The sequence below is a fragment of the Typopeltis vanoorti genome, chromosome 13 (genome assembly GCF_054136105.1).
Source record: "Typopeltis vanoorti isolate ZY-2024b chromosome 13, IOZ_Tvanoo_1.0, whole genome shotgun sequence".
Classification (NCBI taxonomy): domain Eukaryota; kingdom Metazoa; phylum Arthropoda; class Arachnida; order Uropygi; family Thelyphonidae; genus Typopeltis; species Typopeltis vanoorti.
The window spans coordinates 26126563-26153010 of NC_143561.1; the positions used below are offsets into that span (position 1 = coordinate 26126563).

At 35.8% G+C, this 26448-nt stretch overlaps 1 protein-coding gene across 3 annotated transcripts in view; it reads left to right on the forward strand.

The window, feature by feature from the left end:
* LOC150099999 (heterogeneous nuclear ribonucleoprotein 27C-like) overlaps positions 1–26448 on the forward strand; it is a 208040-nt gene that overhangs the window by 132658 nt on the left and 48934 nt on the right. For all 3 annotated transcript variants that reach the window (XM_090402360.1, XM_090402362.1, XM_090402361.1), the window contains one exon: positions 22217–22321. In XM_090402360.1, the coding sequence (XP_090258486.1) occupies positions 22217–22321 (105 nt within the window). The remainder of the gene's footprint in view (positions 1–22216; positions 22322–26448) is intronic.

The following is a 26448-nucleotide window of genomic DNA, read 5'->3' on the forward strand; positions in this document are numbered from 1 at the left end:
TGTTGGGCCCGTATACGAGAGGGTTGGCTAGTCAACCTATAGTACTTTAGTACCGTATATGGGTAGTGGGATGGGAAAGGAGAAACTTGTTGACATTCGATTTAAAAGCCTGTATATTGTATTTCTTGGGAAATACATCAGGGGGAAGGCTGTTCAGCAGTAGCAGGGATGAAGGAGGAGGAAAAGAAACTTGTTCTGTGAGTTTCAAGGTATACTGTGAAACGATGTTGGGCAGCAACAGCTGTACATCATGTTCTAATGGGCTTAGTACAGAGTTTGGGAATTATCGATGCTGTTTCAGATGAACTTTTTCCATGGAAATATTTATAGAATATACAAATTGCAGAGACTAAACGTCTATGTGAAAGTGGGGAGGGGGGGTGAGTTGGTAAGAGATGGATCATTTATCAGTCTAATTGCTCTCCTATGTATTGAATCAAGCATTTTGAGGGAGCTTTTAGGAGCCCATTCCAAATGCGAGAACAGTATTCCATAGCTGGGCAGATTTGTGATTTGTATAAGATTAACAGCTGTTTTGAGGTGAAGTAATGTCTTGAGCAAAAGAGAAAGCCTAGTTTTTTGGAAGCTGAGGATGCAATGGTTGTGATGTGCTTATGCCAGGAGAGGCCTATTGTCAAGGTAATTTCGAGAAGAGGATTTGAGTGTTATCAAAAATAACACTGGGGAAAATGGTTCTTTTTTTTTTTTGTGGGAGATAAGACAGAACTGGGTTTTACTAGCTTTGAAGTTGACAAGGTTATCGAGCCCCATTGGAGGATTGCTTGGAGGTCCGAATTAAGGGAAGTTGTTGTTGATGTGTTCTGTGGGTTTAAGTGAGTTGTGTAGGGTAAGGCTTATCAAATGAAAGGGAGGAGTGCAATCTGCAAAACTGTATATTGGGTTGGAGGTCAACTGAAGTAGGTCATTGATATACAGAAGGAAGAGGGTCTGTGAGAGAACTGAACCTTGTGGGACCCCAGCATTAGTTGGATGGTGGGGAGGATAGGGAGCCATCTACCATCACACATAGTGTGCATCCAGACAGAAAGCTGGCAATCCATCTGCAGAAGTCCTGAGACAGTCCAAATGATGGAAGTTTGCTTGGTAAGCCTTTGTGCTAGACCCGATCAAAGGCTTTAGAGATATCAAGTGCAACAACTTGGGATTCGCGAAATTTTTCCATGGCATATGTCCAGAGATGGGTGATATATGAGAGCAGGTCACCTGTTGATTGGCATCAACAGAATCCGTACTGGTGGTCGCTTAATAGCTGGGTACCTTCAAGGTAGAGTAGTAGTAGTTGGGAATTGGTGGTGTTTTCCCATCACTTTAGATAAGATTTTGGTGAGTGAGATAGTGCAGTAGCTAGATGGCAGCAGTTTGTCACCTTTTTAGGAATGGGTTGAATATAGGCCAATTTCCAGGCTTTGGGATATATATATATATACGCGCGCGCGCACGCACACACACACACCAGTTGAGTAAGATAGTATGTACAGACGGCATAGGATAGGAGTCAGTTCAGCTGCATAGACCTTCAGGACAATTGGAGGAATGCCATCAGGACCAGGAGCTTTTTTTGTGTCTAATTTTGACAACAGGTTTATGAACTCTTTCTGGCAAAAGGATACAGAGGGCATTGTATGTTTGGCAGTTGGAATGACTGGGGGGGGGGGGGGGGATTTGCCATTGTCAGCTATGTGTGCATTGGAGCCAAAGTGTGAAGCCAGGAGATTAGGTTTTTCTTTGGGTCATCTTGTAATTGAGCCACCTGTTATGATAGGGGTGGGAGTAGTGTAGGGCAAAAGTTGTGACCAATTGCTTTGGCAAGAGACCAAAAAGCATGACTGCTGCTAGAACAGTCATGCTTTTTGGTACCTGCTTTTTGCCCGTTCAAATTCTGTTTTGGAATCATTGATATTTTTTTTGCATCTGTTTCGGGTTTCAGTATAGTCACTTGAAGGAGGATGAGGTTCTTAATTTGAGCCAGTTGTGGTATACGTGATTTTTTGTTTGTACAGCCTTGGCAAATCTTTTGGAGAACCAGGGTTTGGATAGGGGATGGCAGTTCAGGGAAGTGTGGGGAATGTGTGTTTTCATGCCAGTGAAGATTACGTTAGTGATACGTTCAGTTCATATGTTTGGATTGGAAGACTGCAAATGAAGCATAGTAGTCTTGGAGGCTGTCCCATTTGGCACTGTTATAATGCCAAACTACTCTTGTGTGGGTGTGACTATGTAAGCATTGTTGCATGGGGTAGGAGATGAGCACTAGGTTGCGGTCAGAATTACCTGGGGGGGGGCTCACTAAAGATTGCACTTAAATAGATCGAGTTGGGCGTGTCAAGAAAGCATTGTTGAGTGAGCATGGAATTGCAACATTGGAAAAACTGAAGCTAAGCTGCAGGTAAGTGTGAGAATTACCAAAAATGTGGAATCTATTTTCTGAAAACGAGAAATTCAAATTCGGTAGTCATTACAAGGTGTAAAAGAAGTTGGGGCCAAAGAGGGATGCTACAGTTTATGTATACCAATGCTAGAAGTTGTAGGAGTAATAAGAGTTTTTGGCATTGCTTGTTTGTAACTTGACCAAAAGTTGTAGGTACCAGTGAGACTTAGTTGACATGATGTAATTACAGTGATAGAATGAGTGATATAGTATTTCAGGAAAGATAGAGAAAATAGGAGGGGAAGAATACTGCTGATGATATCAGATTAAATGCAGCCAAAAAGAAAGAAGAGAGAGATGAGGAAGACAGGTGAGCATGGCAGTTCATTTGAAGTGTGTGATGCAAGGGATGATGTGGAAGACATGCAGCAACACATTACCACACCATCTGCTCCTGCATCATTAAGCAGGAGCTGTAAAAATAAAATAAATGTTGTGGCAGGTATATACGGAGAAGAGTGGTCCAGCTCGCAAACAGTACACCACCATCATCATCAAATTCCTGCCATGTATCCTCAAGGGATGTACAGGATATGATAGTATTACATGAAAAAAATTACATCATTACTAACTTCCTATCTACAATTTTCCTCCAAATCAGTCTGTTACTTGTCAAGACTCCAACATTATCAGATCTTATATTTCTATCATCTAAGGCACTTTGTACCATATCAATCCACCTATATCTTGGTCTTCCTCTGGGTCGTTTTCCTGCCAGCTTGGCAGAGAACACTTGTTTTGCTAATCTTTCCTCACCCATTCTGTTTAAGTGACCATACCACCTGAGATTAGCTCTGCTAATGCATTCCTGGATGCTGACAATGTCAAGTTCTTTCCTAATATCCTCGGTTTTTAATATGATATTGCCATTGATGCCATCTGTTCACACCTATAATCTTTCTCAGGACTCTCATATCTGCAGTCTCTAGTCTTTGGTCAAGTGTTTTACTTCTGACCCAGCTCTCAGATCCATAAGTTAAAACTGGTTTGAACACTGTCTTGTATACAGATAATTTAGTTCCGACTAATTTCTCTCTTATTCCATATGAATTTATTCAATTGACTTCCCACCATACCAATTTTGCTGATTCTGTTGTCTATTTCTATATTTAATTTACCATCTTCAGTAAAAAATCGTGCCTAAGTAGCTGAAATGTTTTACTTGTTCCACAGGTTCTCCATTCTCAACACAGTGTTGACATTTTCAATGATTCTGCCTATTTTCATTGTCTTTGTCTTTTTATTGCTGACCTTCATACCGTATCTATTACAACAGTTATTCAATTTAGTCAGGGTGGGTTTTCTATAGACCGAGAAAACCAAGGTTCCATCAGATTGGCGGGTGACTAGTGTGTCTAAGAAAGGAAGGCAGTTGTTTTTTTCTTCTTCCAAGGTGAATTTGATTCTGGGGTGTTGGTTGTTTAAGTGTGTTAGGAAGGAGAGGAGTGCATTGGAGCCATGTGGCCAAGTAGCGAACACATCATCTACATATCGAAGCCAAATGGTTTGTTTTTGTGGAGCAGAGTCAAACAGTATACTCAAGTAAGAAAGACAAAATCAGATTATGAGAAGAAATAGCCAAGAGGCAAAAGGAAATCCCAAAATCTTGTTGCTATGTAAGGAAGAATGACTATTGAAGGATAACATGAACAACTGCTGTTGGTAGCAAGGTGACAGAACCAGACAAAATAGTTGTTACTAATTGACTACTTTGCAAGGCTCTCACATCCAAGTGAGGATATTGCTGTGACAGTTGCAACAAGAACTGATGTGAGAATAGAGGCTGATGATTTTGAAGTAATTAGAATACTGTGGAATCTCAATGTAAATACTGCTGTGGGATAAGATGGGATATCAGCTCTCATATTAAGAGAATGTGCAAAAGAATTGATATTGCATTTGACTCGGCAGTTTAACTCGGTCTCAGCTATGGTAAAATTCCAACAAAGGGTAAGTAAAGCAAAATAGTTTTACTGCATGAAGTTAGCTTCACCACTATGGTAGCAAATTGCACACCAGTTGGTATCTCAGGACTGGTGGCAAAAGTATATTGAAAAATTTGGCCAAAGATGGAATTCAGGAATAGGTAAATAAGAGCACGATGCTCTATGGAGGACAGCATGATTTTGTCTGTGTGGCAGGGGAAGTCCAACCTTAGTAATTTACTAGCTTTTGTAATAAAGTGACCACCGAGTTATATAAGGCAAGTGGCAACATGATGCTACTGCTGAATGTTGCAAAGGCCTTTAAGAGGATACCACGTAGAATGCTGTTACACAAATTGAAAGAAAGTGAGATAAATATGAAGCTGATTATATGGATAGGGTGGCTGAAGAACAGATATCAAAGAGGGACAGAATTCAGAATGCAGGCAGCTTAGTGATATGCCACAAGGCTTAGTACTTGGACTGCTACTGTTAATTTGTATGTAAATGATACAGGAAATGAATTGAAGGGAAATATTCAGTTGTTTGCTGATGGTGCAAACTTTTGTAGCAGTGACATTTGTAACAAAGCTTGCAGAATAATTTAAATATGCTGGCAGTATGGGCAAAAGATTACATGCTAGTTTGACGTGGAGAAGTATAAAGTTACGAATTTCGAGATGAAAAGATTACAAACTGTGTACCACATTAATGAAACTGTACTCTATCAAATTGAAGCTAGTTTTTTGGTAATGTTGGTAGATGGTTGAAGTTCAGAGATATATTGCTGGTGTGTCTAAAGTAGCTCAGAATTGCTTGAATATTGAAGAGTACACAGATAGGGAGGTTATCATTCCTTTTTTGCCTTGATATGGCAACATCTGAATTCCTATTTAAATAACTTTACATGGCTTACCCACATAACAAATATATACAATTTATTCAATATCTCCAATTAGGGTGACCAACTCTCCCGTACTTCCTGGGAACTCACTTTTTTTTTTTTTTTTTGATCATCCTGGCTCCCATGTTTTTCATAATCAATCATTGTCGTTAATTTTTCAATGTATATTATAACCTCCAAATAAATACAATTTGACACTAATATCGATAGTTTGGAAAATTCTAATCGATACAATTCTGTTCTGGCCAACGAATATACATGGGTGTTCCGGCAAAGATATTATATCATTGCATTGATCTTGTAACCTTTGGCGCCATTTTAATAATCGATACCTATTTGGAATAATCAAATCGTTGGTAGCAATTTTCGATATACACTTCCAGAATTTGTTTGTCTGTTTCTATGAAATCAGAAAGTAGTGAACAAAAGTGGGTGAATATGTTTACTGAATTAAATAACAAGAAAATCAATGTTCCAAATCTTGGTAAAATTTTAGGCTTTGTGTTAAGTATTCCAGGCTCAGATACCCACACTGAGAAAATGTTCTCAATGATGAACAATAAATGGACAGATCAGAGAAATCAAAGTAGCTTAGAATTAATTAAATTAGAACTAATGGTAGTGATCAATTTTGATTATGGTTGTAAAGAGTTTTTGCAGTTTGCACAAGGAGACAAGAAAAAAAGCTGCTGCAGCATCTGTTGATAAATATAAAGAAGTTTAATCTAAGTATGGATATTGTAATTGTATGCAAGTATAAATGTTTAAAATTATATTAAATATTTTGATGTGCTATAATTTAAATTGCGATTTTTATATTTTAAATATAAACCATCCTATCAATTAATGTAGGATTCACATCCTAAAAATTTCACTAAAATTTGTCACGACTCAGTCTCCCTTATTTTCATGTTTAAAAGTTAGTCACCATATCTCCAATATCTGCTATTATGTGGACATTGTCAGGGAGTTACTCTTAACTACATTCAAAAGATGAATCAAATTAATGATCATAAATCATGTATATATTAGATTGTCTTGTTTCAGTTGAAGTATGTGATATTACACTATTAGTTCAAAAGAAATTGTAAGTTGCACAGATAAAAATTTAAAATAACCAGTAATTAAAAAAAAAGAAAAAACTTATGAACCACTAATAGTGATCACTTTCTAAAACTTGGATATTGACATAGTCTGATTAGTTCATGTTAGGACAATTTCATATCATTTCACGTTTTAAGGAAAAGACTATCATATTTGAACTTTCTTTCATGAAGAAGTTTTGTCTGGTTCCAAAGCTATTAATCTGAATTACTGCATCCAGATTGGGTCACTTGGGTTTCTTGTTGATGGGGAGGTGGTGGAGAGAATCTTGAAGGAAAGTGACGTAGATTGTGAGGTCTGTGGAATGCTTCTTTTGATGATATAAAATGGCGTATTTTGTAAATGTTTAAGAGTTTTATAGGATTGATGCTGAGGAAATATTTCATCACTTGGCTAGAGGGGCAGAACAAGTAGTCTTCCCTTGAAATTGAGAAAGAATGTGGTTTGTAGAAAGTTTTTTTTGCCTTGCATTAAAGATGCATAGTATACCCAAGGTAAAAAACTTTCTACATCTTTCTCTCATCCTGAGATTTTATTTAATAAGGTCAAAGCACCCTGTGGCAACTTGTTCAGGTAAAATTCATAAGCTCTGCATTACTTCAACCTTGGCATTTTTAGGTCTAGCTCCCACTGACGAGACCTCAATAGAGGTCGAACCCAGTCTGGGTAGTAGCCTTGCCTTTAATGCATAGCATCATACATCTCCGCAAGGGGATGTGCGTTGCATTAGGGGAAAATACTAAGGAAAGTGATCGGAGCTTACTCCACCTTTACCACGAGTTGCCTCAGACTTGAACTACATTCAGACGCAAACTTGACTTGTCTGTTTGCTTACTTGGGAAATAGGATTAAAACCAAGTTTATATAAAATTGCTTGGTATCTTTAATGCAAGAATGTGGTTTGCCAGGTTGTGAGGACTTTTTTGCATAGTAAATGAGCACGTGTTGCCAGAGTCATTTGTGGGTGCTTTGTCATCAGTGATTTCAAGGAGTACGATAGATATTGTATACATGACTTGGGTCCCCTGTGATGAGTCTTGTACAGTACATGTTGATACCTGTACAGTAATATAGTGCACTCCACATGTTGCTCATATGACAGACCTTGCAGTGCTCAAGCATATCAAGCTTTAAATGGTTAGCGGTGCACTAAATGCCGATCTCCATATTGTTCTTAAGTGGGACAGTAACAAACATAATTGCCTTTTAAAGGCAAACATAGTTTGCCTTCCAAAGCAAAATTTTATTTTTATTTTTTTTAATTTTTTTTTATTACAAAAACCCATTTTTCTTCCTTTATCATTGATAATGCTCAGTTCAGAAGGCAAGACCAGATCACTCCCACATACCTCAGCATTTCCTATCGCAAACATATCATTTCTATATCATCCTTAGTATCCAAAAAAAAAAACATGGCATTCTTTTTAATGTTACTTTTCCTCTCTCCTGCTCTTAATCTGCCCAGCCTTGGAATACTCACGTGGACTGGTGCTCCTAAAACTTAAATGTAGACTGTCTCATTTATATCCTATAATTATAATGTTTTGAACAGCTTTTCTGTTTGAACATTTTTTGCCATTTCCAGATCTACAAAATACAGATCCTTGTTATATTCCCTGCCTCAAGTATGCTCGAGGCTAAGAAAATCTTACATAAAACACTCAGCAGGAAGTTATTGTAATTCTCACATTGTTATATTTTCCTTTTTATAGATGGTACGATGAGAACTTGACTCCAATTGCTGGAATTACATTCTGACCATGCCTTCTGAATTATGTAGCGCAACCACTGTGAAACTTGTATACCTCCATATTTGGCAAAATAACTATTCCATCTACTTTCCCATATTTCAAGTTTCTGATGACTTTTTCTACCTTAACTATTAATATGTACTTCTGACTGCATATATCTTGAATATGTTTTCCAAATGTCTGGTTACTTGTTTCATTGAGCATTCTTAAAATAATTTAACTAATATGGAAATGTCAAAAGTAATTGAATGAGTCAGTATCTCTAAATCTTCTCAGGACTAATCTAGCGTTGGGTGTGCCATTTGCTAGGAGATCTAATTGGATTGAGAGTTGCAGAATACATCTTTTCCAGTCACTAACTTGTTGGCATCTGGGGCTTGTCACTGGGCAACACCCAGCCAGCATGAAATCTCATGTTGTATTATTATTATTTGTAGTTTAAGCCAATACAAAGAACAGTTAAGTTCCAGATTGCCATATGATCCTCTCTCTTCCAGTACCCAATGGATACCTGCTAATGGAATACACTTAAATGTTATCACAGTAACACAGGATATGAATTGGAAATAGGAGAGACTGGAAGGCAACACTGCTGCTTGAGCAAGAGGTAGTCTTTATGCATTTGGCCCATATAAAGTCCTTACAGTTATGGGGTGTATACTGTTGTTTGCATTGAGCATGGCTGGATTTAGAGAGCCAAATTGGGGTTTTGAATTGAGCCTTTGAATGTATACTAATTTATTTTTATTTTTTTGACTGCTTTGACACACTTGGATACACTTGGGAGGTGTGTGTGTGTGTCGGGGGGGGGGGGTTGAGTGGAATGAATGTCTTCATTCCAGCAAGGATTTTTCTTTTATCTGGCCAGAACAGGTGTTTAGAATAGAAAGTGGAAATAGTAATCAGGCCATGAAAAAGAAATGGAGAAATCCTGCATTCTTCCAAGATGAGACCATTGTGGTTCTATAAGATATGAAACTGGGATTAGAGTGGAGGTGAATCTGTAGAAAACAGTGTGGACAAGGTTATGGTCAGAATGGCCAAGAGGAAAGAGAGAACTGACATTTGCAGGGTATTTGTGGGAATAGCTAGTTAAGAAAAGAAGCCAAAGATAGAATTACAAGAATTAACTGGCTATTGCTGATAGTAGACAGATTGGCTTCTCTTGCAGTTTGATTTGTAAACCTAGAGGAGGGGACCTAATTAGAATCATTAACATTAATGAATTATTGTGATAGATCATCATTGTTGATGTCATCAGTATCCTTTCTGTAAATTCAGATCACGTGTTTATTAAATTCACTATTTATAATTTATTTTTCCTCCTTTATTGATTCAGTTATTTCTATGTATTATAACGTTTTCACATAAAGGATCAAGTTGTAGCTTAGCATTCAAAAAAAAAATAATAATTTTGGAGACTTGCAATCCTTGATCTTGTTATCTGTCTAGATGTATTTTAATAAAAGAAAAATGTGCTAATGATGCTGTGTATAAATGATGTGCACAATGAGTAGCTCTAAATGCATATCTGCCTTTCAGGCTTATGCATTAATTGCTCTTCATCTTGAAGTGCAAGCTAACAAATGTCTATGGAGTTTTACTTCAATATGATTAAGTACAAAAAATTACTGTATTCTCAATAGATAGTCCAACTTTTAATCTTCAGCTAAAAATTTGGTAAACATTTTTGATGCAGTGATTTGGTATATAAAACAGTTGGCTGGATAATTGAAATTGTGTTTATTATTAACCTCCCAACCGGCCGGTGTGGATGAAATATTCATCACTCCCTAGCTTTTTTCATGGATCAAAACTTCGTCGGCATTCTACCTTTTATCATGCCATTACCTTCCTCTGCCGTTAATCTCGTTACGGCTATTCTATAGACATTAGTGGATTAACTGTTGCTGAGTGACCTTTGTGTCCCCCTCCCCCTGTCTTTACGTCTATTGTGTTGCTTAGAATTTCATTTACTGTCCTAAGTTATTTGACCTTTCTTGCCTCTAAAATGATTTATTGTGTCTCTTCCCAAAAATTGAAACGAATTTCACATATGCGAAAAAAATCAATCCTGAAATGACCACTGATCAGCTTTTGCAATGAATCTATTTAGTGATAGTAAATGTGGTGTATTTTATTCTACAAATAAGTGCACAGGAAGAGTTGCACTGATTGTTCTTTCACTTTACGTATAATAATTGAATAATTTTTTTTCGAATTTTAAAATTTTCAAATGTTTGCTTTGAAAATATTATGTCAAATATTTATATTTTTAAATAATATTTATTGAAATAAATATGTCCTTTTTCTTTCGTTTCTAGCGAAATAGCGTTATATGGATCATCACATTTCAGATTTAGAAACGATTTTTTGTTATTCATAAAGACAAAATTAAAAAAAAAAATGTTAAAATGCTAAATTGCATTACTCTGTTTCCGATCGTGTCTTTTTGGTATCAAAAATTTACATCCAATGATATTTTAGCAGTGATTCTTCGCCTTCGTCATTTATTTATTTATTTGTATTATGCATATTACGATAATATCTAGTGCATAACCACATAGATATGTTGAAAATATAATGTGAAAAATATCATATACGGAATGATTCAACATTTTAGCTCATTTTGAAGATTTTCTAATGCTTTCCCCCCCCCCCCCCCCCCCCCTTATTCTCTCCTGGAACTGAATTGCATAACTACTCTAAATTTCTATGCAGGTTTGATAGCTTTTCTAGACAGCATTCAAAATCAATTACTGCATTTTACCATTTTGACAAAAGATATACGGCAATCAGATTGTATTGTGAAGCTTCTAATTCTGTTCTATTTATTTGCAATCTAAAACCAGCTGTTCTACTGTCCGCTGAAATTATGTGAAATTTTAGAAATAATATGCTATATTTTCACCATGCAAAATTGTTTATATGCATACCACACAAAAGAAAGTTCAGTAGTATTATTTGTGTTTGTTTTTCTTTTAAAAAAATCTAAATATTACTTCTGCTGCTGCTGGAAGCTATTTCTGAAATAATCTACGTCTTCAAAATACTTGGTAATATCCTCTTAGCTGGAGGCTTATTACTCTCAGTGCTATTGAGAAGAAAGGGGAGAACACTAAAGTGCCCCAGGCTGTAGTGCAGAATATGTCAAGAATTTCTTGTTTCCTTTTCGATTGTTGATTACAGATATCCTAACAGAAATACTGACATTTCTTTTATATGCTGATACATTATTTATGCCAAAATAATTGCTTAATTTATAATGATCAATTTCACTTTTATTATCAAAAATTAGAAATTAAATCATACAATTATCTTGAAAAAGAGGATTTGAATTATTTTCAAAGAAAAGGTGCATATGCGTTTCATAATCTTCTTTTTTTTGGGGGGGGGGGTAAACTATCAGAGGCGAAATAAAGTTCAATTCTATTGTAAAAATATCGAAATAAAATTTCACATTTGATATACATATTTTGAATGATAAAAATAAGCAAATGTATCGCTTACTTTAAAAATTGGAGAATAAAATATCTGAATTATGCAGAAAATATAAATTTAAATCATAACTGTTAATTTCATTTTGTAATGACCAATTATACAAATAAACCAAGAAAGTGAAAGTACAGATTACTATACGACATGAAGAAAAAATTTAGTAATATGATTAAAGAATTTCATGTTATTCTCTATAAAGCAAAGTTGCTCAAGCGTGTCCTAAAGGAAATCTGTTAAGTATTATTCGATTTCGATGGTTTTGTACAAAAATAAAATGAATATAATCTGGAACGTCGGCAGCCGGTTTTCTTTTCTTTTCTTTTTTTAAAAGAATATTTCAAATAATTATCGTGAATTAATTTCTTCGAGAACAAAGAAAAATCTTTTGTCTAGTAGCGATTAGAAAAAAATTAGCGCAAAAAAATAAAAAATTAAATTGGTTAAGTGAAGAAATTATGCAAGACCTTTATTTTGTCCAGAAATTAAAACTGTATTGTACAGTAAAAAGAGAAAACAAAAATATAAATAATTTCTCTATTTTTAGTCTATCATATATAACTAAAATCCAGTTCACCAGCATGGAACAAGAAAGTCCGTTTCTTGTTATAGGCAACTGAGAGGCAGCTACGAACGGGAGATAATCCGATTAACCTTTCTCTTCAGCGTGAGGGTTTATCACACCTTCTAATGGACATGACAGTCAAATTGCACTTCTTATCCAGGTTCTTTAAACAGGTGGACTGAATCTTATCCAGATTTAGTTGGACGTCTATAGATGTCCTAGCTGGTAGGAAGGTTAATCAGTAGTTTTTTTAATTATGGAGAAATAAACTGCATTTAAGTATTAAGTTTATGATTTTAAAATTATAGACATTGTGTTTACTATATATATAATTTTTTTATTTTTTCGGAATCTATTAAGTTATCAAGAATTTAAAAAAAATAGGAGGTAGATTTAACTCATCACTGATATAGTGAGTAATGGTTATAACAAGGAACTTTTTACTATCCCCTCATGCTTGTTCGATTGCATCCAAGTTCGATTGTATGTATGTAATCCATAAAAAGGTTGCAAGCCTATATGCACATTAGTACTATGGGGGAGTTTAAGGATTTTTTATATGCTTTACATTTTTACATAATATAGAGACTTCAGTTCTCTAATAAGTGGAACAGTAGTCAGTGTGTGATGAGATTCAAACTCATAGTATGTTGGTTTGAAGAGCAGGTGTTAACCACTCAGCCAAAGAGGATGGTTATAATAACTGAATAAAGTGATTTATATAACAAGTATTATATAGTATTTTAACTAAATTGTGAAAACTAAGGTTAATTACATAGTAACTGATTTAGTTATTTCCAGTATTTCACTAAAGTGAAATTGATATCATCAGGATACAATACTGGTATAGATATGTATGTGTGTGTGTAGGTACTAGAATTAAGTCTAAATTGTGCATTCTGGTGGGCTTGATTTGTGTTCTTGGTTGTTGTCTGAGGATGAGTGTTTCCTATACGAGAGGCACTTTGATGCATCCATAAACTATGCATATATAATCGTGCATCCATGATTACCATAGTTTATTAGGGCAGAGCTGGATTCAAGGAATATTCTTTCAAATTTTGTATTTGTTTTGGTGAAGTAAAGTAAGCTTCCTCACCTGAACATTCACTGCCATTGATTTAACTGTTTACTTACCCTCCTCCTCTCACTGTGGAAAACTGATCACTTATTCCGGGAGTAATCATTTCCCCTGTGATATCCTTTTTGCACAAGCAACCATATGTTATGTCATGAATATTAAAAAAAACCAAGCCAGCTAATGGCACACCTTCTCTTCCATCCATAGCAGAATTAGATTCTGTGGTGGTTAGCTTATCTCTTACCAATGATGTAGTTAATCATGTGATCATGTATTTTACAAGCTGCCACAATTACAATTCGTAAAACATGTAGTTAGTTTCCACTTTTCCCTAAACCATTGCGGAATGCTAATTGCACAGCAGCCAAGAAAGTATGGAGTATCTTTGACCACAACAACAAACCTCACTTTCAAATGTGCCTGACCAAGAAACATCCATCAGCAGAACTAAAAGGAATCTTGGATTCAATACACATCTTCCACAATAGGGGCAACCAATAACAAAGTGTGGGATTAAATCTGAAAAATGAAGGGCAGGTATTTCACTCACTCACTTTCCAGCCTTCAATCTAATGGATGTACAGTTGCTGAAACTCTTGGAAAGATTTTTTTCCAAAACATCAGCAACATCTTATCTGCAGTGTTCCCTGCCCCAAAAATGTCAACTATTCTTATAGTGACGTTACTGTCGGTCATCCCAACAGTAATGTTATTTTTAGCATTAAGTTTTAAAAGGATATAAAAAACAAATTACTTGCTGATTTAATCAAGTATATATATATATATATATATATATATATATATATATAGAGAGAGAGAGAGAGAGAAAGTTTTTTACCCTGGGTATAATATATGTTAAAGATAACAAGCTATTTTAAATATAAACCTGGTTTTTTACTTCATTTCCCAAGTAAGCAAACAGACAAGTCAGTCAAGTTTGCACCTTCAAGTGTTGCAAGTCTAGCTGACCCTGTACGTAGTGCAACTCGTGGTAAAGGGAGTATAAGCTCTGATCACTATTCTTAATATTTACCCTTAATGCAAAGCACATCTCCTGGAGGAGATGTGTTTTGACTTGCAACACTTGCAGGCGCTAACTTGACTGACTTGCCTGTTTGCTTACTTGGGAAATGGAGTAAAAAAAACAGGTTTATATTTAAAATAGCTTGGTATCTTTAACATATATTATACCCAAGGTAAAAAACTTTCTACATCTATCTCTCATCCTGAGATTTTTTTTTAATAAGGTCAAAGCACCTTATAGTAACTTGTTTTGGTAAAATAAAATATTTATAAGCTCTGTGTTACTTAAAACTTAGTATTTTTTAGTCTGGCTCCCACTGACAAGACCTCAATAAAGGTTGAAACCGGTCTGGGTAGTGGGCCTTGCCTTTAATACATAGCATCATACATCTCCTCCAGGAGATGTGCTTTGCACTAAGGGTAGATATTAAGAATAGTGATCAGAGCTTATACTCCCTTTACCACGAGTTGTACTACGTGCAGGGTCAGCTAGACTTGCAACACTTGCAGGCACAAACTTGACTGACGTCTGTTTGCTTACTTGGGAAATGGAGTAAAAAATGAGGTTTATATTTAAAATAGCTTGGTATCTTTAATATATATATATATATATTCTCCATTTGAATCACTAATGCTCTTCCAATGTTGTGAAAGCTTCATAATGCCATTTCTATAGAATTCAGGTCTGGAGGCAAAGAATTTGCACAGGCTCAATTTCAGTGCCTCTAATGTATCATATTGTTTTTCGTTAATGAAATGTTGCAAACTTTGAAATAACTGATAATCCGAAAGTGCAAGATCAGGAGAATACAGAGGATGTGGAAGCTTTTCCCAGCCAAGTTCCTCAATCTTGGTACAGGTGATTCTTGCACTATGTGAAGATATGCGTTATCATGGTGAAAAACACCATGTTGTGATTCAATTGTGACCAGAGAACACTTCTTTTATTTCAATTTTTCATTCAGTCAATCTAGTTGTTCACAATATATTCAGCTGTGATTGTTTGGTTTCATGGCAAGAGTTCAAAGTGTATAATACCAGCTATATCCCACCAAATGATTAACAAATCCTTCTGAAGGTGAAGGTCTTGTTTTGACTGAGGTTTAGCCTATTCCCCTGAATGAACCCTGCCTTCAGTGCTTAATATTCTTGTAAAGTATCCACTTTTCATCATGGTGACAGAGCCTCCGTAGCTCAGTCGGTACAGACGAAGTCCTTTGGTCAGGAAGACCTGGGTTTGATTCCTGCTCATGACACGAGGATCCTTTATCTGGTCTCTTTTGACTAAAGATGAGTTAGCCAGTCTCATACAGAAGTAGAGAGTTTTTCACCTGGAAACTCTGGTTTTTTGTCACTCAGAACAGGCAAACAGGCCCATGAAAACACACGTGGATCTACAGTCATAAAATATATACTTAATCCCTCATTAGGAGAGCTCAACCAGCCTAAGGGATGGTGAAGGTGGGGGGAGGGTAAACTCTCACACAAATAAATAAAAATCACTGGTGACTACATGACTCAAAAATGGAGATTGAACTTCTCAAGAATGAAGAGCAATGTAGATGTTGACGCACTCTCTTCAGTTGTTGTTAGCCAGTTTATGAGGAACTCACTTGGCGAGCTTAGACACTATTCCAAGTTCTTGCAAAATAGCAATGGGTAGTTGATGATGATGGATTAAGATCTTTTACTAAATCAACAATTTTGTGCTAAATCTTCAACAGTTGTATTGGCATTTCTTGAAATAGCAGCTTCCAGCATATCATTATCGAGCGAGAGGAGTCTTTCAAGCTAAAGTCCCTTTGTCAAAATTTTTGGAATCATTGCTGGCACTTTTGTACATTCAAAACATTATCACCATTCACTTCTTGCACCTTTTTTTAGTGTTAGCAGCATTGTTGCCTTTTTCAAACTCATGAAGCATGATGTGCTCTTCATCTTAGCGGTACTTATAAAACTTGTTTAGACAAGGTGAGACACGTTTGAACAAGTAGAGTATAAAAAAACAACATTACCTTTTGGGATGACCTGATAAAAAGGCAATAAATTCCATTCTCTTTGAGTGGCACAAAAGACTAAAACGAAATGAAAATTGCTTTGCATGGCCATTCCTCATGTTCAACTACTTTTGGCCCATGGTTGGATAATCCCTACAACATTCATTAGACGATCATATAATCCTTTTGGTTTGTGAACAAAAACACTCTTGGAAGTTCTAAATATCAGGATAAACAGACACCATCAAATACACTACTGCTGTGGTGTAGTGTATTTTATGGTGTCTGATAAACTACTGCTGTGGTATTCATATGTACCACTATGCAGTTTTTCTTTCTACAGGCTACCCCCTCTCCTATAGCTACTAGTAGTTCTTTCAGGCACATAGGCTAAAAAATCAGAGTATTCCATTTTATCTACACAGAATGATCAAAATCAGGAGCTCTGAGATCTTCTGTTGCCTTCCCAGACAGCATCACATCTGCATGGATCCTATTAGAATATAAGAACTTCATTGCTGAGTGTATTCGTATAGAGCTTGCCATAAACTATATGAGATTGCAACACAACCAAAGGTGCATTATATATACAGATTCACAGAGTTCCTTACATGCAATAAGTCTAGAGCTGCAGAAACTTCAAGTGCTCTCATCCAACAAATCCTCTCTATTATGGGGGTCACATTTGGACATGTGCTTTTGGATCCCAAGTCATGTTTAGACTAAAGGAAATGAGGCTGCAGATACTTCAGCTCATTTCTGAAGCTTTCACCACCTGCATATAATCATAAGACAAGCTTTTATTTCTGAGGCAGCCATCTTGGAATAGTGAAACTAAGTTCTTCAAGTGCCATCTCCTATTGGAGGTCAGTGACTACCCTGTCAAATTTTGAGTGATCATCAGCCCCTCTGAACAGTTCCTCAGAGCTCATGCCAGTCCACTGGCTGATGTCTGCCAGCCAAGATTTTCTTTGTCATCCTTGTCCTCTTCTATTTATCTTCCCTTTTATAATCAATTGAAGTATCTTATATTTTTCATTACGAAGTAGGTGACCAAGATATGCAGTTTTTCTTTTTTATGGTATCTAAAAGTTCACGTTATTTCCCCATTTGTTTCGGTACTTCTTGACTGGATGTCTTTGCTGTCCACAGGATTTTTAACATTCATCTATATAACCACATCTCAAAGACTTCAAGTTTTTTTTTATCGATGTTGTCTTCAAGGTCCAAGTTTCTGTACTATCCAACAGTACAGACCATACATGGCATTAAACCATGCATACACTAAGCTCTAAATTTAAATTGTGGTTACACATTGCTGATTTCATTAGGAGAAAATTTTTTCTTGCCATTTCAATTCTTTTATTTCCATTTCTGTATTGCATTCTTCATTTAACCAGTATTTGAGAGATTTAAATTTTGTCACTCTATATGTGAATTCTGTGGCACTGAACTAACCATCATTTGTCTGAACCCTAACACTGAAACAAGCTTGGTTATTTAAGTGTTATTTTTGTTTTGAAATTTTCACAGATGATTAATAGTCATCACCTTATGTCATCATGTACATATTGTATACATTAGTTTTATTAATTGAACTTATATGTATAATATGTACATGAGGTAACTTTTCCAAAAATTTTTTGGGTGTTTTTATGAATTTCTTACCTTTTGATTTTTATGTACCTTTTTTATACTTGTTTTTATACACTTTTTTATGCTTGTTTTTTATATACTTATTTTCCTGTCAGTCTATGCTGTTTTATATATTTTATTTATTTATTTATATTATGTATTTTTATTACATTTTATATTGTTGTGATATATATTGACACATTATAACCTTAACTGTTCTTTTGTCACTAAACCAAAAACCAGTCCAAAGCCTTTTGCTCTCCATTGTCCTGTGGTATCTATTCAAGGTATATAGTTTGCATCAAGGGGTTGCTTAAGGGTCAAAGCTGTATAACTGAAAGGAGACCTGAACATAGCCTTTAAAGGAATGCAGAGAACCTACCAGGGCTTATGACATAATGTCCAATCCTCACCTTCTCGTGGTGCACCCTGTTGGGTATCTACCTGAATACTGAACGAACGAGGATGGGCTGGCAATTTGGGATTTAGCCGACAAATGGTATTATTATTGGCTTAAACAAATATACAAAATGATGGTACAACATGACAGAATTTCATGCCAGCTGGGGCGTCGCCTGGTTAAACAAGGGCCTCCGTTATTTTCGCTAGGGAACTGGGGCAAACAGCAAAAAGTCAGCTACTGGAACAAATCTGAAAGCACACCCCCAACTCAACATCACTAGAGTTAATGATCGGTACTATCAACATAAGAAGCCTAAATGGCAAAGAAATAGAGCTAGCTGAGGAATTAGATAAGTAAAAGATCAACATAATAGAGGTGACTGAAACAAAAAAAAAAAAGACAAATACTGGTGAGATCTTTCTGAGCAATAAATGAAAAATGTTATATTCAGGCAATGACAATCAAGGAAAATAAGGAGTAGCCATAGTATTCAACACAAAATACGAGGCTAATCTTCTTGAATGGCAGGCAGTCTCAAGTAGAGTGATGTCGGCAAATATCAGTATATGGAATTAGATAATGAGACTTACTTATGCCTATGGTCCCACAGAAGATTCTACTAAGGTAGAAGTGGAGAAATTTTTTGATGCTTTAGAGAAAGCATTTCACACAATGAAAAATGAAAAGTTGGTCCGTGTTGGGGATCTAAATAGCAGAATAGGAAATGATTGTCAGACATACAAAAAAATTTTGGGAAAATTTGGAGAAAAGAGCAAAGCTAATAATAATGGCAAATACTGTTGGATTTCTGCTCAGGACACGGACTGGTTATTACTAACACCATGTTCCAACATAAAAATGTGCACATATTCACATGGAGAGAAGAGTCAAGGAATAAGAAAAGTTTCATAGACTATGTTATTGTTGATAGTGATGTTTTCTCTCTGGTGCAGGACACCAGAGTATACAGAGGATTTGAAATTGGAAGTGATCACTGTTTAGTCTTGAGCAGGATAAAATTGAATTTCATGTTGAAAAGAATGACATTAAAGAAAGTTTTAAAACTAATAAAAGTTGAGCAGCTCTCAGATGTTAACTAGTTTTAGACTAAAATACATAAAGATTATTGAAGAAAAAATGAGAGTTTGAGAACAGAAACCAAAACTGATTCAGTGGCATGCCTTGAAGAAAACACTGATTCAGCCAAAGAGGCATGTGGTGAGGTTGTCTGTAAGGACAGAAAAATCAGAACTCCATGGTGAACAGAAGTTAGAGGCAGTGAAGGAAAAGAAGAATGCATATCAAAAGTTCCTACAAATAATTCAGCTTGTGCTCGTAGGGAATACAGAGACAAATGTAAGAATGCTAAACAAAAGTCATGTGAGAACTTTGGCAAAAACATAGAAAATAAATATCAAGAAGGTGGTATAATAAATTTAGTTTAATCCTTTATCCAAGTGTGAGTATATAGGTAGAGATGACCTCCTAATGCTTGGGCCTGGCTCCCACTGAAGAGACCTCAATAAAGGTCGAAACTAGTCTGGGTAGTCGCCCTTCTCTTAATGCATAACATTAGACATATCTGCAAGGAGATGTGTTTTGCATTATAGGAGATACTGAGATGGGAGTGTTGGTATCTTGCTCCACCTTTGCAACGAGTTGCCCTGGTGTTGTACCACCTTACCCCAGTCCTGAAGCTACTTTCAGGCGCAAACTTTGTTTGCTCACACTTGGATAAAGGATTAAACTAAATTTATTATACTCTAACCAAGTGAAAAATAAACTTTCAACAAGAAGGTGGTAAGATATTCTGAAGTTGTGGAAGAAGCTTAGAAATGGAGGAAAGAGTGCTGTAAAAGGAGTTAGAGATGATAAAGGTGACATGAAAACTGGAGAAAAAGATATTCTTGAAGTATGGAGTAATTGCTTCGAAAAATTGCTAAATGAAACAAGCAGCGATAGCACAGTGGTAAAAAACACTCAACAGGCATACAGTCAGGAATACATATCCATACTTGAAGTAGAAAAAGCCATCAAAGGCTTGAAATGTGGAAAGGCAGCAGGAATAGATGATATTCGACCAGAAATGCTGAAGTATGATGGTATAAAAGTCTTACAGTGGCTGCACTGCATAGTTCAGAAGTCCTGGACAGACAGACGAATTCCCGATGATTGGAGTAGAGCTCTCATAGTATCCATATATAAAAAGGGAAATAAAAGTGAATGTGAGAATTATAGAAGTATTTCCTTACTGAGTGTTCCGGGCAAGATTTATGCAAGTATACTTGAGAAATGATTGAGAAGAATTGTGGAAGAAAAGCTTGGTGAAGAACAAGCTGGATTCGGGCCTGTATGAAAGTTATAACTTTCATACAGATTAAATTGTAATACATTTTTGGCAATACAAATTTCCGAAGGACATAGTTAAGGAATTAATGTAATGATGGACTATGTCCATTCCTAACTCTGATGCAGCTCTCACAACATCTTGCCATGGACCAAGTGATTCAGGAGTTCTTGAGGCAAACTGGCCCACTCCTGCTTCAGAGTAAGTATATGGCCTTGTTTGTTTTGTGGAGTTGAATTTCAAGCAGCAATGCATCTCCCTATTGTATCCCAAACATGTTCTGTGGGGTTGAGATCTGGGGAGTGTTCTGTCCACTCGATTCGATTAATATCCTCTGTCTCCAGAAGTCTCCCCACTGTTCGTGTATAATGTGGTAAAGCATTGTCATCCATAAAAATGAATTCTTTGCCTACAGTACCATGGAACAATCGAATATGACATTGAAGAACTTCATTGCAAGTCGTTCACCAATTATGGTCTCTTTTTCCTTCACTTGTAGCTCGTTGCGTCCATTAAGCATAAATCCTCCCCACCACCATATCTTTGAAGAACGTTCTCATGGTGGTAAGCAGTACGACTTTCATGCCAGATTAGAATTGGAATGGAAGATTAAAATGACTCTCATCCATAAAGAGTACATTAGCCCATTGGTGTGTTGTCCCATTTTATGGATACAATACCACTGAAAATATGCTCTATGATGAGCTGTAGATATAGGGATTCAGACTAATAGAGTATTTGAAACATGCTTTGGGTATATATAGACCCAAATCTTGTCACAATCGTGTTGCTACAGTTTGTCAAGATATTCACATATATGTCAAGATATATGGAGCTGACCTGCCATGGTTCATTGATTACTTTTTACTGTTATAACCAAAAAATCTGACTACATACTCCATGGTAGTGCAAGGACAGCCTCTTAGCAAATGTCTGGAACACGCATTCCATTGGTTTGAAATGCTGCTCCAAGCCTGGGTATAACTCTGTAAGATTCCAACTCCCTGGCAACATCGCTAATTCTGCAACCTTCTTCAAGCTTTCCAATAATTCTTCCCCATGTGAAATCATCTAGATGATGTCTTTTGAGACATTACTAGACATTCAAGTTTGCAACTTTATTCCTTCACGAAGAGAGCGTTTTTCAAACACAATTCACTTACCTCAGCCTTTTGGCCTTTTATCCTGTTAAGTGCTACCACATGATCCCTTTGCATGCACTTCAAAAATTTGAATGTGTACCCACTTTCTACTTGAAATCATCACTTACACAAATTGCCAAAGGCTGATTCGTCTGAATTTGCAGTTATAATCTTCAGAAATGGTGTTCATCCTTAAGTTTTGGACACCAGTGTGCATCATCCTTATGAAATGCTCTTCTCTAGAGACTAACATGGAACTTTTTTCCATTCACTCCAAGTTTATGCAGTAACTAAGTAGTTTTATAAGAGAATTTGTAAGAGCTTATTTATAATTAAACTGCTAACTTATATAAGTTGTTTAACACCTGCTTTTCTTTCCCCATCCCACCTCAAAGCTGGATTTGGTGCTTCCTATCAAAATTGGAGTAGTGTGCCTGGAAGTTATGGAAGTTATCCAGCACCACCTAGCCAGTATCCACAGCAGCCATATACAGGATATGGTAAGGAACTACCTATTTGTATAGAAAATATTTTCATGATCTGTTTTATATATTCTAGTTGATATAATTGCTAAAAATAAATCTGAATATGAAATCTGAAATATTAAAAATGTGCTGCAGAAATTAAATTTTCTGTTAGGTAATCTTATTTCCTTTTATTAAATGATGTTAATAGTCAGGAACCCCTTCTTTCTTAAAACTGTTTAGTCTTTCTTTATATTGTATTTATACCAAAAAAAAAAAAAAAAAGTCACCCAGTATGATGCATAATATAGTATGAATTGAAGGGGAAAAAAAAAAAAAATATATATATATATATATATATATATATATATCCATTTGGCATCAAGCCTGGAAGTTATGTTTCAGTCCATCCAATATACTATAGGTTTTCAGAATGTTGTGGTTAATGTTTATATTTTTAAAAAAATATTACCCGATCAAATAATTTTATACTTAGAACAGTTTTGATATGCATCTTATTTTATAATATATGCATATTTATCTATCTATTATATAAAATGTAGAGATCATAATTACTAACTCGATTTATTTAGCTAATAAACAGGAAGAACTGCCAGTATCCACCTGGAACAGCATAGAAACCAACTTAGAGCCCTTTGATTTAGCAGGCCATGCCATGAATATGAATCCCTGGATCCAATGGAACAAAATCTTCCCTTTATGCAGAAGTAGATATAAATCAGAGAAATTATTTCTAGAATCTGCCACAGCTTTATACCAATCACCAAATCTGGACAAATTCAGTTGTAACTTTCCCTGAAATTTGGGAGACAGTAATTTTGAGACTTTCAGCAAGTTTCCATCATTATACCCATAGAGGGTGCCATCTGACTCAGAGTGTAGGTTCCCACCTTTCATATTCTGTGTTTGCCTTCTTGCAAAGTTTCCCATCATGCACATGCTTAGTAGTACTTCTTTGATATATGATAGTCAATGATATGCCTTTTTGACCAAGGCAAAATAATTTGTTAGCTAAATAAATTTAGTAATTGTTATATGTGTAAGACTTTTATACCTTCATACTAGAGCATTTCTGTTCGAATATCATCTACTCCAGCTGCCTTTTCACATTTCAGGCTTTTGATTGCTTTTTCTACTTTAAGTATGGATACGTATTCCTAATTACATGCCTGTTGAGTGTTTTTTATCACTATGCTGTCAGAGATTTAACAATTTTTCGAAGAATATCTTCGAAAAATTGATTAAAAGGAATTGCTAATTCCTTTTCCTTTTACGATACTCTTTCCTTTTGTATTTCTGAGCTTTTTCAGAAACTTCCAGAATATTTTGCCATCTTCTTGATGTTTATTTTTTATGTTCTCTGCCAACCTGGCAGAAAATACTTCTTTTGCTAATCTTTCCTCCCCCATTCTGTTTGTGACCATACCACCTGAGATTAGCTCTGCTAACACATTCCTGGATGCTAACAATGTCAAGTTCTTTCCTAATATCGATGTTTTTAATGTGATATTGCCATTCATGCCATCTGTTTACGCCTCTAATCTTTCTCAGTACTCTCATATCTGTGGTCTCCAGTCTTTGGTCAATTGTTTTACTTCTAACCCAGCTCACAGATCCATAGGTTAAAATTGGTTTGAAAACTGTCTTGTATACAACTAATTTAGAGTTTTGACTAATTTCTCTTTTATTCCATATAAATTTATTCAGTTGACTTCCTGCCATATCAGCTTTGTTGATTGATTCTGTTGTCTATTTGCATATTTAATTTACCATCATCATCAAATTCCTGCCATGTATCCTCAAGGGATGTACAAGACATGATAGTACTACATGAAAAATTTACATCATTACTAACTTCCTATCTACAATTTTCCTCCAAATCAGTCTGTTACATGTCAAGACTCCAACATTATCAGATCTTATATTTCTATCTTCTAAGGCACTTTTTACCGTATCAATCCACCTATATCTTGGTCTTCCTCTGGGTCGTTTTCCAGCCAACCTGGCAGAGAACACTTGTTTTGCTAATCTTGACTCGCCCATTCTGTTTAAGTGACATACCACCTGAGATTTAGCTCTGCTAATGCATTCCTGGATGCTGACAATGTCAAGTTCTTTCCTAATATCCTCGTTTTTAATATGATATTGCCATTGATGCCATCTGTTCACGCCTCTAATTTTTCTCAGAACTCTCATATCTGCGGTCTCTAGTCTTTGGTGAAGTGTTTTACTTCTGACCCAGCTCTCAGATCCATAAGTTAAAACTGGTTTGAACACTGTCTTGTATAAAGCTACTTTAGTGTTCCGACTAATTTCTCTCTTATTCTGTATGAATTTATTCAATTGACTTCCAACCATACCAGCTTTGCTGATTCTGTTGTCTATTTCTATATTTAATTTACCATCTTCAGTAAAAATTGTGCCTAAGTAGCTGAAATGTTTTACTTGTTCCACAGGTTCTCCATTCACAACACAGTTGACATTTTCAATGATTCTGCCTATTTTCATTGTCTTTGTATTGCTGACCTTCATACCATATCTATTACAACAGTTATTCAATTTAGTCAGTGCAGCTTGCAGACTTGTAGCGGATTTATTTAGAAGTATAACATCGTCCGCATAAAGCAAACAGCTGACATTAACATCTCCAATTTTGATATCATGTTTAATACCACTTTCCTTCATAATGTGATCCATATAGATAATGAATAACAGAGGGGATAATGTACATCCTTGTCTCACACCAGATTTAACATTAAGCCACTTTCCTGTACTTCTATCAATTCTAACTGCTGACTTAAAACTCAAATAAAGGCTAAGTATTGCTTGATGTAATGCCCCATTGACACCATATAACTGTAGCGTATTGTATAGCTTCTCTTTCTGGGTACCTTGTCATATGCGTTTTCCAGATCGACAAAACTCAAATATAGATCTTTGTTATATTCCCATGCTTTCTCAACTATTTGTCTTAAAGTGAAGATCTGATCCTGACAGCCTTTATTTGGCCTGAATCCAGCTTGTTCTTCACCAACCTTTTCTTCCACAATTCTTCTCAACCGTTTCTCAAGTATACTTGCATAAATCTTGCCAGGAACACTCAGTAGAGAAATACCTCTGTAATTCTCACATTCAGTTTTATTTCCCTTTTTATATATGGGTACTATGAGAGCTCTACTCCAATCATCGGAAATTCATCACTCTGTCCAGTTTTCTGGACTATGCAGTGCAGCCACTGTAAAACTTTTATATCACCATACTTAGCCATTTCTGTCGAATATCATGTACTCCTGCTGCCTTTCCACATTTCAAGCCTTTAATGGTTTTTTTACTTCAAGTATAGATATGTATTCCTGACTGTATGCCTGTTGTGTGTTGTTTACCACTGTTTTCTCACTTCTTGTTTCATTTAGCAATTTTTCGAAGTATTTTCTCCATACTTGAAGGATATCTTATTCTCCCATTTTCATGTCAACTTTAACATCTCTAACTCCTTTTACAGCATTCTTTCCTCCATTTCTAAGCTTCTTCAACAACCTCCAGAATATTTTACCACCTTCTTGATGTTTATTTTGTATGCTCTTGCCAAAGGCCTCCCATGACTTTTGTTTAGCTAATTTTACGTAGTGTTTAGCTTTCTTACATTTGTCTCTGTATTCTCTAAGAACACAATCTGACTTATTTGCCAGGAACTTTTGACATGATTTCTTCTTTTCCTTCATTGCCTCTTTAACTTTCTGTGTTGTCCACCATAGAGTTTTGATTTTTCTATCCTTGCAGACAACCTCACCACATAGCCTCTCTGGCTGAATCAATCAGTGTTTCCTTCAGAGTTTGCCACTGAATCTCCAAGGTTTGGTTCCTGTTCTCAAACTCTTTCATTTTTTCTCAATAATCTTTGTGTATTTTAGTGTACAGTTCACATCTGAGAACTGCTCAACTTTTATTCGCCTTAAAACTTTCTTGCATGTTATTCTTTTCTATATGAAATTCAGTTTTATCCTGCTCAAGACTAAATAGTGATCACTTCCAATTTCAAATCAGCTGTACACTCTGGTGTCCTGCACAAGAGAGAGAACATAATATTGACAATAACATAGTCAATGGGACTTTTCTTATTCCTTGCCTCTTCTCTCCATGTG